Below are 14,265 nucleotides of genomic sequence, written 5' to 3' on the forward strand. Positions count from 1 at the left end.
AATTAACAGATAGATAGATACTCTAGTTAAAAAATAGATAAATAGATAGAGAAAAATAGAGAAAGACAGACAGATAGATGGATAAAGAGATAGATAGAGAATTTGAGAGATAGATAGATGTCAGATAGATCAAGAATGAGAGAGTAGAGCGACAAATTAACAGATAGATACTGTAGTTACATAGGTAGGTAGAGAGAGAGAAATAGAGAAAGACAGACAGATGGATGGATAGATAGAGAGAGATAGAGAATTTGAGATAGATAGATGTTAGATAAAGAATGAGAGAGACAGAGAAGATTATTAGATAGATAGATACTGCAGTTACATAGATAGATAGAATTTGAGAGATAGATATATAGACAGATAGAGAGAAAGACAGACATCAGCAAATCGGCAAAGGCAAATGATCAAGGCAAACATTCGTTTTGAACCTGGAAAGTATAAGCTCAGCTGTGCACATTTTCAAGTACGGTATGTTCTGCGGATAACTTCGGTGCGGACTTTGGATCGCGCGCCCAGCTGATAATGTAAACAAACGTAGACGTAGACTCTTCACTAGTCGCTTTTTGGCTACTTTTCCGGAAAATGCCTTCGCCAGGGTGTAAAACGGAAACGCGCGGGCGGGGTCGATCTTTGGCGTGAGTGCACATGTGCAGCGCAGAGTGAGATCGTGAAATTTACATCATACATGTATGCCAGTTGTGGTTTTAATTTTGAAGTTTTTGTATTCAGTACATTCAGCTAGTTTGGGTGACAAAATAAACACAGACCTCCATGAATCGATCACGACGACTGACTGGAATGTAATGATTTAATGACGTTTTTGAACATTTTGGAGCGGTTGGATTAAAGCCTAGGCTAAAGGCAAGACCGTAAATTTGTTGAGTTATGTTTACCGGCGATCGAGGGAGTAGCCCTGCCCTGGGCCGCATCGGCAGCAGCCAGGGACCGGAGAGACTGGAGTAGAGCGGGGTAGATGGATTGTGCCTGGAAACTGAGTGAAGACTGCGTGAAGCCAAGCCAAGCCCAAGGTACGTGATATGTTTCCCAAAATTATTATCCCAAATTCAAAATTATTTGAATTATGTTGAGTGTTGACGTTGACGATCCAAAATAGATGTACGGTACCGGTACTGCCCTATAACTTATATAAATATCATGTTCGTGGCATTATTGTAACTGATATTTCAGATCATTTCCCTATTTTTGCTGGAACATCTTTAGTATCAAGGAACTCTGGCGATGCACTCAGTAAAAAGCTAACACGCAATTTTACTCAACATAACATTTCACAATTTAAGAGAGAATTGGAAAAAGCTGAATGGAGTGAAGTCCTTAATGAAACAGATGTTGATAAGTCTTTCAATAAATTCATGGACATGTTTATGTAATGTTATGATAGATGTTTTCCTATAGTGCAGAAATGTAGACAAAAATATAATAAAATACCTCGAATGCCATGGGTTACAAAATCTTTACTTAGGTCAATAAATAAGAAAAATCGTTTGTTTTGTAGGTATAAAGCAAAGCAGACCACTGAATCTAAGTCAAAATATACCCAATACAAAAATGTACTGACCTCTGCTCTGCGCCAAGCAAAGAAAGACTACTATCATTCTCAACTGCAGTCTGCATGTAATGATGTTAAAGGAACATGGAAGGTTATTCGTAATGTTTTGAAATCCAATCCTAGACCACAAACTATTACAAAACTTGTCTAGAAAGATGATTGTACTGAAGATAAGAAACTGATGTGTGAAGCATTTAATGATTATTTTTCTAATATTGGTACTACTCTATCTAGCACTATACCTAATATCCAAGAAACCTTTGATAATTATTTGGACAGTCCAAATGAAAAAAAAAAATTTTTGTTCCTGTTGTCAATACTGAGGTTATAGGTGTTGTAAGTGGCTTGAAAAGGAAGAAGAGCCCAGGTTTCGATGGTATAACTAATGACTTGATAAAAGATGTAATTTCATTTGTAGTTATACCTCTCACTCACATTTTTAACTTGTCTTTAGTGCATGGAAGTGTTCCTGCAAAAATGAAAATAGCTAAAGTTGTGCCCATATATAAAAAAGGAAACCCTGTAGAAATGGGTAATTATAGACCCATTTCTCTACTCTCTGTATTCTCTAAAATCTTGGAAAAACTTGTATACATTCGATTGATTAAGTTTTTGAAGTCTTGTCAAGTTTTCTCAAGTTCCCAATTTGGTTTTCGTGAGAAGCACACAACTTCTCATGCCATTCTATGCCTGTTAGATAAAATATCTTCTGCACTAGATAAACATCTTCAGGGCAATTCCACAGGTTGGTGGACATGAGCTTAAAAATTCAAATTCAATATTTTCTTGAATTTTTTAATACTTTAAGTCCTTCATTCATGATAGTTTCAGGAACAAGAAATAAAAAGTTTATTTTCATATGTATACTTTGGAAAAAAATGGTCAAAAGTTGTGTCTTCTATTTTGTACCAAAATACAAGAAAAATAGTGAAAAATGAAATATGCCTTATTACCATTTTGTTATTGCAACAACATACCACTTTATATATTTCTGAAGTTTAGAAGGGTCAAATTACTTAAAATACACAACAGCTTTTCAAGTAAATCTGTAGTACTCATTCAAAACTGAATATTGCAACCTGTTGAGGTGATGTAACGTGAGTAACCAAAAAAACTGACTTTGTTTTCTGAGAGAAAAATTCTTCACAGTTAATTGGTGGAATTTTAAATTCTCTTCCTTCAAACAATCTTTGACACAGTGATGACTATCAAAATCATTAAAAAGTACAATTTTTTATAAAAATGATGAAGAAAAACTGTAACGTGAGTAACTTTGTAACGTGAGTAACCATCATGTAATGTGAGTAACCAGTAAAAATTATTCAGTTAGGTAACATTTTCTGTGGGATGTCAAGTTTTAAGTCTCATGGTGAGTTGTGAAGTTATTTTTGATTAATTAAAAGCAAAATGAGGGTACACCTCTTTGATGTGACTCTTTGTTCATCAAAATATCAGTAGTCATACAATCACACAAAAAAATGAATATTAGTAGAAGTATTCACAATGCGAGAGTGCATTAGTAAGGCTTGGTTTTGATTAACGAAACTTGCGAGTGTTCGAACAACACAATTGAATGCCCTTTATACCTGTAACCCTATCTAGACCGGGGTATTTTGGGAGTTGATATGGCCCGGGGGGGGGGGCCTCCTAGGCCCTTCTTGAGATCTCGGCCATTGGCCGCACGATCATGCCGAAAATTTGTGTGCAGGTTGTCTTGGACATAATCTACAATACTATACAGTAATTTATTTCATGCAAATTGGTACTAGGCGATTATGCTAATTTATGCATAATTAGTAAGCTAAAATCATACTTTCCCTCCTACACCCTAATAAAGCTCCAATTGTTCCAATATTTGGTATAAAATCTCTTTTTGATGTTCCTAGCAATGAATTTTACACACATTATTGAATTTTTAATGACATGTGTGTTGTTAACCATACATGGACAAAATGTAACGTGAGTAACCGTAACGTGAGTAACCGCATTATCTGCACCCCAAGTAAAAACCATGTGTTCTTTATTTTTTTAATTATATACAAAATTTGTCTCCCTAATATACTTCTTTGAAATGGATATAATCAACTTTCATAAAAGCCTTGCATGAGGAGACTTTTCACTTATGTCGACTTTTCATTTAATGCATGTCCAAATCATGTAACGTGAGTAACCAACACATTCCAAAGATTTGCCAGGAGCATAATAAAATTTCCCAAGTTTTGTTTTTATACAAAGGATAGTCAGACTGTGTACTTTGTTGTGATCAGAAGATGTTTAGTTCCTATCAATAATAATGGAGTTACAGGTCCAAGTATGAGTCAAGGTGTCTCCAAATGTAACATGAGTAACCGTGGAATAGCCCTTCACACGATTGGAATATATTTGAATTATTCCAAAGCTTTTGATACAGTGAACCATGATATTATGTTGCACAAACTCTCCTATTATGGGGTAAGAGGGACTGCACTGGAATGGTTTAGAAGCTATCTTAATAACAGGCAACAATTTGTGCAGCTTAATGAAACATCTTCATCTATGCGACCCGTCACATGCGGAGTACCTCAAGGCTCCCTTCTGGGTCCCTTGCTTTTTATTTTATATGTAAATGATTTTCCTAAATCTTCAGAGATGTTTTCTTTTTTTGTTGTTTGCAGATGACACAAGTGTTTTCTGTTCTCACAGAAAATTAGAAACTCTTTTAGGTGTTGTTAATAGAGAGCTTGGTGTGCTGACGAAATGGATTCACGCAAATAAACTGTCCCTTAACTTATTGAAAACGAAATATATGTTATTCAGTAACAGTAAAACAGTTATGCCCGCTAATGTAATCTTTGATCAGGTAAATATTGAAAAGGTATCATCTATTAAATTTCTAGGTCTTTACATTGATGATAAGTTGTCTTGGAAGGCGCATGCATCCCATTTATGTAAAGTACTCTCCAGAAATGTTGGTGTAATTAACAAGCTGAAGTTTATATTCCCTAGGAGTGTACTTCGCACATTGTACTCTTCCTTAATTTTGCCCTACCTAAATTACGGTGTGCTTGCCTGGGGAACCACAGCCAAATCTTACTTAGAAAAAATCCTGCTCATTCAGAAGAGAGCAGTGAGAATTATCTCGGCGGCTGATATGCGCGCTCACACTGATAAGCTTTTTTACGAAAACAAAATGCTGAAGGTCCAAGATATATATCGTCTATATCTCGGATGCCTCATGTTACAGTTGGAGAAAGGTGGTGTACCCATGGCTATAGCATCTATTTTTGTTAAGAATAACCAAATACACAAATACTCTACGAGGCAAGCTGCTTTATACCATGTATCATCAGTAAGAACTCAGCTCAGAATTAATTCACTTGCATATGCTGGACCAAAATATTGGAACTCTCTAGACAATTCTATCAGGCAGTGTGTCAGCTTATCTGTTTTTAAACATAAACTAAAATTTTGTATATTGTACACCTACATTGAAACGTGACATTTCGTGCTACATGTCGTGTTGCATTATTGATATTTTCATTTTCTTCTGTTTCTATATACTACAAGTATATGAAGTATTTATAGACTGTTTTTTTTTCTTTTCTTGGATTTATATATGTAATGTAAATAATGTATAATTTTAGACTTATATATATAACCTCTGTAGGCCTAAACTCCTCTTCAACTCTTGATTCTGAGTGTCTAACTAAAAAAATCCTCATAGCGATATTTAAGTATTAATGCTAGATCTGTTATGTATTCATTTATACTTACTACAGACAACTGGATTAGTACCCCCCGCCCCTGTTTTGTCGTGTGTACTTACCTTCCTCTACCCTACTCTAGTTAGTTGTTCTTTTTTATGTTACTACTGTATATATATGTATATATATATACTTTTTTTTTCTTGCTTATCTGCTTTTTTTTTCAATGCAGACGTTTAATTATATTGTATCATACATATTTTGTTGTTGTATCAAAGGTGATCTGTGCTTAACAAGCGTTGCTTCTATACAGACCACCTCTTTCCCATATTTTCGATATCTTTTTAGCTCATTGTCCATAAGCTTTTATTCCTCTTGTGTTTTTTCTTTTAACCTTATTGATATCGTACATGTATGCATTGTATTTTGGTTGTGGAAAGAAATAAATGAACTTGAACTTTCCTGAAGTTTGCTGATCAGTCAAAACAAAAGTAAACCTGAGTGAGAGTGAGCAGGGTGATCAGACGTCCCGTATTTCCCGGGATTGTCCCGTATTTTGCTCCTGTGTCCCGGCGTCCCGACAAACCCTTCCCGGGACGCCTATTTGTCCCGTATTTCAGAATATTGAACAAAATGTAGTTTTGAAAGTGACAAATTTTCATTAAATAATCAACAGCTGACGAAGCAGGGAAAACAAATCGATAACTGTAAATTTTTGCAAGTTCTGCAGTGATTTCTTGCTAACCCGATACATTGCAAACGAACTGGCTTCTAGCCTGTGTGGCAGGCTACTAGCTAGGCATGTAGGATCAAAGCAAATTCTTAATGGTGCAAACAATCTCACATGATAAACAGTTTTTCCACCAAAATAATCCCAAAATCGGCGGGAAATTCTTATAATTATACTATGGATTCTCAGATTAATGATTTGGAGATGTAATCGGAGGAACAAGTTATTGACTTTTCAAAGATCTAGTTGTTTCAGCTTTCGTTTTGGGTCTTGGTGGCTATGATGCCGCGATGTTTCACCTAATTTTAAGTTTGACAATATGTTTCACTTTGAAATTTTATTAATTTCTAAAACATTTTATTTTTTAAGTTTTAAAAATACATAAAAAAAACACCAAATAGAATTACGATTTTTATTAGATGATTGGATTTTTTGTTTACTTGAAGTTTGAACTTTTCCCTTTTTCTTTCTTTTATATATACCCTATCTTTTCTGCTTGCCCTTTTTGTTCCATCTATCTTTATTTCCTCTCTTTCTTTCCTAGACATTTTCTTTTCTCTCTCTCTGTTCATTTTTCTTTCTTTCCTTCTTTCTCTTAATACTTTCCTTCTTTATCAAATGTCATTTTTATTTCATTTTTTCTATCCTTATAATTACCGTGGCTTCCTTCTCTCTTTGTCTCCTGTTTCTTTTCGTTCTTTCTCTATTATTTTCTCTTTTTTGCGTTCTCTCCCTTCATTCTTCCCTTCCGCTCTTTCTTCCTTTCTTTATTTTTCCCTTCTTATTCTTTCCCTTATTCTTTCTTTCTTTTGTTTCTCTCTTTCCCTACCTTCGAGTCCTTCCTCCAGTAAAATGAAGGAAACATGTTTATTTCCTTCGTTATTTCTTTCCTCCTTCTTTTTCTTACCTTTTCCCCCTTTAATTCTCTCCTTTATTTTGTCTTTCAGACATGTATTCATCATCGCTTCCTTTCTTTCTTTCTTTTTCTTTCTTTCTTTTTTTTTTTCTTTCTTTTCTTTCTTTCTTTCTATATTAATTTCAAAGAATGACGGAAACCTTATATTTTATCTCTTTTATTATTTCTTTCATCCATTTATTCTAACTTTCGGGTATTTTTTTCTTTTTCCCTTTATTTTCTTTCCTTCTCAATCATTCTATTTTCTTTCTCCTTTATTCTTTCGTTCACCTTCTCTTCCAATTCTTTATATTTTTCACAAGTCTAATACTTTGTGTGGGCTTTGTTGATCTTCGTTTGTCAAATGTCCCGTAGTTCATTTTGTGAAATCTGGTCACCCTGAGAGTGAGAGAGTGTGAAGATTGTTCTAAAATGGGAAAATTAGACTGAGGTAATTAGACTATTACCGTGTTTACACTTAATCGGCATTTGAATTGGCTCGCGTTTCTGAACTGCGAGCCGATGCAGCATCGGCTTTTTTACTTCGTGTAAACAGAAAGCCGATTCTGCATCAGCAATTTGTGCGCATTACATTTACTTTACCATTGTGTTTAAAGCACACTGATCCAGCGTTGTCTTTATTATGACGTATATTGTTGGTGTGCGTATCATTTCAGGTTTTTGCGTCGGCTTGCGGTTCTAAACTGCCAGCTGTAACAATGTGTAAACGCAAACCAAAAGCCGATTCTGCTTCGGCTTTTGGTTCTGAACCAAAAGCCGATCAAGTGTAAACACGGTATTTGTTTAGACCAAAAGCTTCAGTTTCTGTATTTTGGTTGTTCCGCTGAACTACATTACGTTGGCTCCAATGGGGATTAAAGTAAAATGTCAGAAATTGTTGAATAAATCCCCAGAAACGACGGTTATTCCTGTCTAGTATTTGTTATGATGTCTGCACTCTGCAATTACCCTCTCGACTCCATGAAAACTTCATGATGAAGAACTTGTGATATGTTCCAAATTTCTGTGAAATATTAAGGCATATTATTTGAGCCGATCTAACGTTACACAGTAAACAGCTGGCAGCCGTCTGTTTTGAGGAGTTAAAAAAAAAAAAATTTCACCTCGTACACGCAGACAGCTCGCTATCGTGCAGCCACCATTAGGGGATTAACAATGCAAAATCCCCCCAACGGGGCTCATAGATTTCTGTCTTTATTTCATTAAAATATATAAAAAAAACTAAAGATTATTATTTTGTTTTGGCCTGATATGCACCAAAACGGGGAAAAAACAGTGACTTACTTCGGCTGTCGCGCAACTTCACTTCCCTGTTTTATCCAAACTTAATACATAAACATATGGCCATTGAGTCCCCTGTACAGATTGTGCTAGAACTTTGATCTTTGTATTTGGTGAGTGGAAACAGTTCAGCGGAACAACCAACATTAATAGCGACCGAAGCTTTTTGGTCTAACGTTACAGTTACTGTTTAATACTAGACAGCTGGCAGCCGTCTGTTTCGAGAAGTTTAAAATAAAAAAAAATTCTCCTCTTACACAGACGGCTCACGATCGTGCAGCCACCATTAGCAGGGGCCGCGGAAATGTTTTCAAAGTGGGTGGGGGGCTGACCATGCAAAAAAAATCACAATTGTATGGTAATTTTTATGTTTTTGTACATTCCGCGGCCCCTGATTATAGAGGGTTAACAATGCAAAATCGATTTTTGTCGCTATTTTATAGAAATATATTAAAAGAACTGCACCAAAAAAAAAAAAAAAAAAAAAAGATTATTATTCCATTTTGGCCTGAATTGCACCAAAACAGGAAAAAATAAACTTAATAAATAATAGTAAAATAACAGCGACTTACTTCGGCTTTCGCGTAACTCCCACTTCCCTGGTTTTATCCAAATTTGATACATAAACATATGGCCATTGACTCATTGAATTTGCATTTTTGTCTATTTATTCATGTTATTCTTTTAACTTGGCATTCTCTTTGCAGTTATTGACATAGGCCTTTATGGAGGCTACTGTAATTGGGGTTCTCTTTCATAAACTTAGTTGAACCTCATTGAACGTTGAAAATTGACCGCTCAAGCTGAGCCTGAAAAAAAAAACTCATGCAAATGCTTAAATGCGCAAGCAAATGATTCACTTTTTGCTTTTCAGCAATTGCCCAATTCTTAAGCAGTTAGCAAATTTTGCTTTTGCTTTCTAGCAAAAGCATTTGATCACAGGCAAATGCTCATTTTTGTCTCGCCCATCGAGGTGAAGGCGAGACTTGGGCCTGGCTTTAGGGATCCAAATGTCCATCCGTCACAAACCTTATGACACAACCGTAAGTCACTTTTCAAAACCAAACTTGGATGGTAGATGGACATTGGGGGACCTGCATGTAATGCTGCAGTCCGAGGTCAGATGGTAAGGTCAAAGGTCATTTTCAGGTCAATGTTAAAGTTTACATGCAAGACTCTTATGACACCTAACTCCGCAACTGCAAGTCACTTTTCAACCAAACTTGGATGGTAGATGGACTTTGGGGACCTGCATGTTATGCTGCAGTCGGAGGTCACATGGTATGGTCAAAGGACATTTTCAGGTCAACATTAAAGTTTACATGCAAGACTCTCTTGTGACATCTACATGTAACTCTGCAACCGCAAATCACTTTTCAACCAAACTTGGTTGGTAGATTGACTTGGGGGACCTGCATGTTATTGCTGCATTGGGAGGTCACATGGTATGGTCAAAGGACATTTTCAGGTCAACGTTAAAGTTTAGATGCAAGGCTCTCTTATGACACCTAACTCCGCAACCGCAAGTAACTTTTCAAACTTAACTTGGATGGTAGATGTACTTAGGGGACCTGCATGCTATTGTGTTGGGAGGTCACATGTTTTCTATGGTCAAAGTTCATATTAAGCTCAACATTAAAGTTCGAATCCCACCATGGCCTAGCGTCCTTTGGCAAGGCGTTAATCCACACTTTGCCACTCTCCACCCAGGTGTTAAATGGGTACCCGGTAGGAAATGAAAGCCTGTATGTAGTATGCCTAGCAATTGAGTCTTGGAACTCTTGTTGGAATGCTCCCCAGGGAGTGGAGAAGGTGCATACATTGTATGCAGGCATGCACGGATCCGATGACCGGGGTAATGATACATGTATGTCATTAAAGCGCTTAGAGACGTAGTTCCGATGTATTAAGCGCTATATAAATGCGGAATATTATTATTATTGAATGTATTGTATGTACTTTCTCTGCCATGAAATAATACAGATCATCTGGATTTTAAGAAGAACTTCTGTCCTCTGATTGATACAGGATGGGTTTTTGTCCAGGAAATTCTAGTCTGGTTCCAATCTGGATCAACCATGGACTGTCCAGATGCTTCATGGAGACCTTGATATCATCTGTCATGTTCTTTATTGTCGTTGTTCTGGGAGGAATTCAGGTAAGAAGTAGTATTAAACTCTTGAACAAGTAAGTGTGGGTGAAAATAGAATGACAAATGAGAAAATTGGATAAACAAGAAGAAAGTTATGAACATTTAAATGCCAAGAAAGCTAATGCTTAATTATTGTAGATATCTTACCTTTGGGAAAGCAACCAAGACCACACATATTGAAATACTGTAAACGCTTACCTCTGAACAAACCCCCCCCAAAATATATTTTCTTGCTCATGCTTCCAGTAATAATAGGAAGCTCTTTGCCCGTGATGTATTTTGTGAAACCTTTGTTATAGTTCCTTTGTAACATAAAGACCACCAGATTACTGATAGTCTTGTGAAATTTATAATGGGACGTACAGGTACCATATATTTAGTATTGATTCATCATTGAAACTGATTATTTTCATTGCCATTTTAGTGAATAATAGAAGTAAAATATAACACTATGTGTGGATGTGACAGAACTTTTAGCTTCTCCAGAGAGAGACATTAATCATGTAGGTAGGCTCTGACCAACAATTTTTGGTATTCTAAGAATTTTTTGACATTATGTTTCCCAGGTTTTAGTATTCTGGAAACGTGCACTTAGGAGGACACAGCGATTCCGCACCAACCCTTTCTGGTTTCGCCTCCAAATCTTCTTGTCCGTTGCCATGATAACCCAGTACATCCTCCGCATTGTGATGTATGCTGTCTTCTTTGAACCTCTTAGCGGTGACATTGAACTGGCCACCTGTTTCTACATTGCTTCCTACATTGTTTCCTTCTTTGTCATTGCCATCGAGCGTACAAAGTTCCTGGGTAATCAAGTACATGGTCATGGATTCATCCTGCTGCTATTCTGGTCCTTGGCTTTCCTCAGTGAGAACCTGGCATTCGTATCTTGGGGAAGTCCGCACTACTGGTGGAAGTTGGATACCCAGTTTCACCAAGCAATGTTTGGCCTCTGGGTGGTACGCTATGTCATCACGTTCTGTCTGTTTGTTCTTGGTCTTAGAGCACCAGGGCTGCCTCAGAAGAGCTACATGCTTATCATCAATGAGGATGCTGAAGATCCAGTGAGTTCTTTTGATCCTTTTCTTATATTCCTTCCTGAGCATTTTTAAAGGAGAATGAAACCATTGGAACTAGATAGCTTGTGTGAAAACAGAAAAATCAAAGAATAAGAACAAAGAAAGTTTGAGAAAAATCAGACAAATAATGAGAAAGTTATGAGCATTTGAATATTGCGATCACTAATGCTATGGAGATAGCAAATTGGCAATGCGACAAAGATGTGTGATGTCACTTGTGAACAACTCTCCCATTACTTTAGTATATATTTCACTTGAATTGCCTATTTTATCACATCTATCCATAGATCATAATGTTCTTTCTACATGAGGGCATGTAATACATATTTTTTAGAATACATCATGGATAAAGAGTTTGTATCATCATAAGAAAAAGCAAAAAGAGACATTTTGAGGGTATTTTATAATCCACCAAAGGGAAAGTTGTTCATCAGTGACATCACACATCCTTGTCGCATTGCCAATGGGAGGATCTCTATAGCATTAGTGATTGCAATATTCAAATGCTCATAACTTTCTCATTATTTGTCCGATTTTTCTCAAACTTTCTTTATTATTCTTTGATTTTTCTGTTTCTACACAAACCTATTTGTTCCAAAGGTTTCATTCCCCTTAAGGTATTGGCTCAATCACAAAGAAACTACAGGAAGTTATTAAACATCAAAATTTAGAATGACCCTCACCCATTCTGGCCCATTTTGGCCCTGTAAAACATGTTGCCCTCATAAGCTTGTGACAACGTCCATGTATGCTTTATAATCCACCTTATTACACGCGACCAAATGGTTCATCACTGTTCTGTTTCTCATTATTCATTCCTCTGAGTAGATTGAAAAGACACCTCCGACTATTGCAGAAAACCGTTCAACATGGGCCAACATTGTGACGAAGCTTCGCATCCTATGGCCTTATATTTATCCCAAAGGAAGCTTCTTGCCACAGCTCTACTTGCTCATCTGTATCTTAATGATTATCACAGGAAGGGTTATTACTGTGTATATTCCTGTCCTCAGTAAGAACATAGGTAAGACTTGTGTTTTATATTCATTTGGTATGCAAGAAGTTGATCTTCTCTGAGGCTCTTGTTCTGAAGTCAGGTTTAACTTAGACCATGGTCTAACTCTGTGCTAAAATTATGGGAAGCACTTTGAGCTTCCATGGCTCCTCACGCAAGCTTATGAAGTGGTAATTTTCAGCAATATAATTATTAATCCTACAAGAAGCGACCGGGAGTTGCAGGCTCGCTCCTTCTTCCCGTACCAGATGATGATGATGATGAAACATGTCAAAATTTGTATTTAGTTGTATGTTTCTTATGTTTACTGTGCTCTTTCCTGATTCATCGATGGTGAACACAATTTTCTGTTTATACTTCCTAGACAATTTATGAATGATTTGAGAGCCAAATGAGCTGAAATATGATATCTCTAAAAGTGATTTATGTAACAATTGGCTATCCATACTTAAACCACAACTTTAAACCTGAGTTTAAGTTAAACCTGCTATCAGAATACGAGCCAGAAAGTCTAATACCAGTGAGGTACAGTCCGGGGGGGGGGGGGGGTAGGGAGGGGGCACTCAGTATATAATGCATAAAAGGTATGTGAGCAGAGGGGACCCCCATTTTTACACTCAAATTTCCATTCCAAGTAATAACGTTTTTGTCTTATTGAGAAAAAGAACAAAGACAGCCTCTCCAAGGCATAGCATTTTCTTCTTATCAAGAAAAAGAAAGAAATCCGCTCCAAAGCTTCGCATATTTTCTGTTACGCCATTCCAGTTGCAATTTTGGTGAAAGCGGCCGCAGCTCGTGCCGCCGGGTTAGCTGCATGCATAGGGATGCATAAGAACCCGTACCCATATGACCCGTTCCAAGGACCCCGTTTTCACAAACATTTGTAGTTCCGAAGCCCGTTCCGAGGTGCCTCCTTTTTACAATAAGCCCGCTCCAAGGCCCCCGTTTTTTGTCTCTCCCGCTACACATACCTTCTACTTTTTTGGTCGAGTGCCCCACCCCCCGGATACAGTTTACTTTGGTTGTTGGATGGAGAGGGGAGTGGATCAAGCAAGGGGGATTCAAACACTATCTTCAATGTTGTTCTACTGGTGAAGTTGGTGAATGGTGTTATGGACTTTATTCAAATGATTTTGGTCATGTGACCAGTCATTTTATTTTAAAGCTAACATGAAAATGTGCTAATGATTGGTATAATATTGACTGGTTCTGTTGACCAGGGTAATAATATGTAAAGTGATTAAGCTCTATATAAAAGCTGAATATTATTATTATCATTAGGAGTGGGCTATACATGGGTCAAAAATACTTTTTTTGTAATTTCAATATGGGAACAGTTTTTTTTTATTCCTTGTAATGTATCTCAACATGAAATGACAATATTTTTTGTCTTGGGTCCGAGAAAAAAGTGTGCCGGGCCAAAATCCAAAATGGCCGCCAAAACCACCCAAAATCACAGTTTTGGCCACAACTTCTTATTTTGGTGGTCTTTTTCTTTGGTTTTGGTGTCTATTCATATGTATTTGGGGGCAGGCAATTTGTTTTTCCTATAATTAGTACTTTTAAACCATTATTTGTAGAGTTAAAAGGTAATCATACCTAAATTTTTCAATTTTTATAGCCTTTTTTCAGCCAAAAAGTAGATTTTATCGTCCTGGGGTTCTTGGATATTAGATGGTATGAGGTCAACAATAGCAAGCAGCTTCATAGAGCTATATCACTTTTATTCCTCTACTATGGGTTTTACGGATATTTGTGAAATATATCTTAAATTTAAAAAAATGTTAATTATCCATAGGGGCTATACAGTATACAATGTACTGTACATACTGCACTGCA

The 14,265-nt window shown here is 36.7% G+C and overlaps 1 protein-coding gene across 2 annotated transcripts in view; it reads left to right on the forward strand.

Moving 5' to 3' along the window:
- The first annotated feature begins 633 nt into the window (after positions 1–633).
- The window catches only part of LOC121426874 (ATP-binding cassette sub-family B member 6, mitochondrial-like), a 75,066-nt gene continuing 61,434 nt past the window's right edge, over positions 634–14,265 (forward strand). Inside the window, exons 1-4 of one of the 2 annotated variants that reach the window (XM_041623277.1) lie at positions 634–1,031; positions 10,164–10,338; positions 10,899–11,396; positions 12,240–12,435. In XM_041623277.1, coding sequence (XP_041479211.1) covers positions 10,210–10,338; positions 10,899–11,396; positions 12,240–12,435 — 823 coding nt within the window. In that variant the 5' untranslated portion in view covers positions 634–1,031; positions 10,164–10,209. The remainder of the gene's footprint in view (positions 1,032–10,163; positions 10,339–10,898; positions 11,397–12,239; positions 12,436–14,265) is intronic. The other variant, XM_041623278.1, reaches the window with a different exon arrangement.

Source organism: Lytechinus variegatus, chromosome 13, assembly GCF_018143015.1.
Source record: "Lytechinus variegatus isolate NC3 chromosome 13, Lvar_3.0, whole genome shotgun sequence".
Classification (NCBI taxonomy): Eukaryota; Metazoa; Echinodermata; class Echinoidea; order Temnopleuroida; family Toxopneustidae; genus Lytechinus; species Lytechinus variegatus.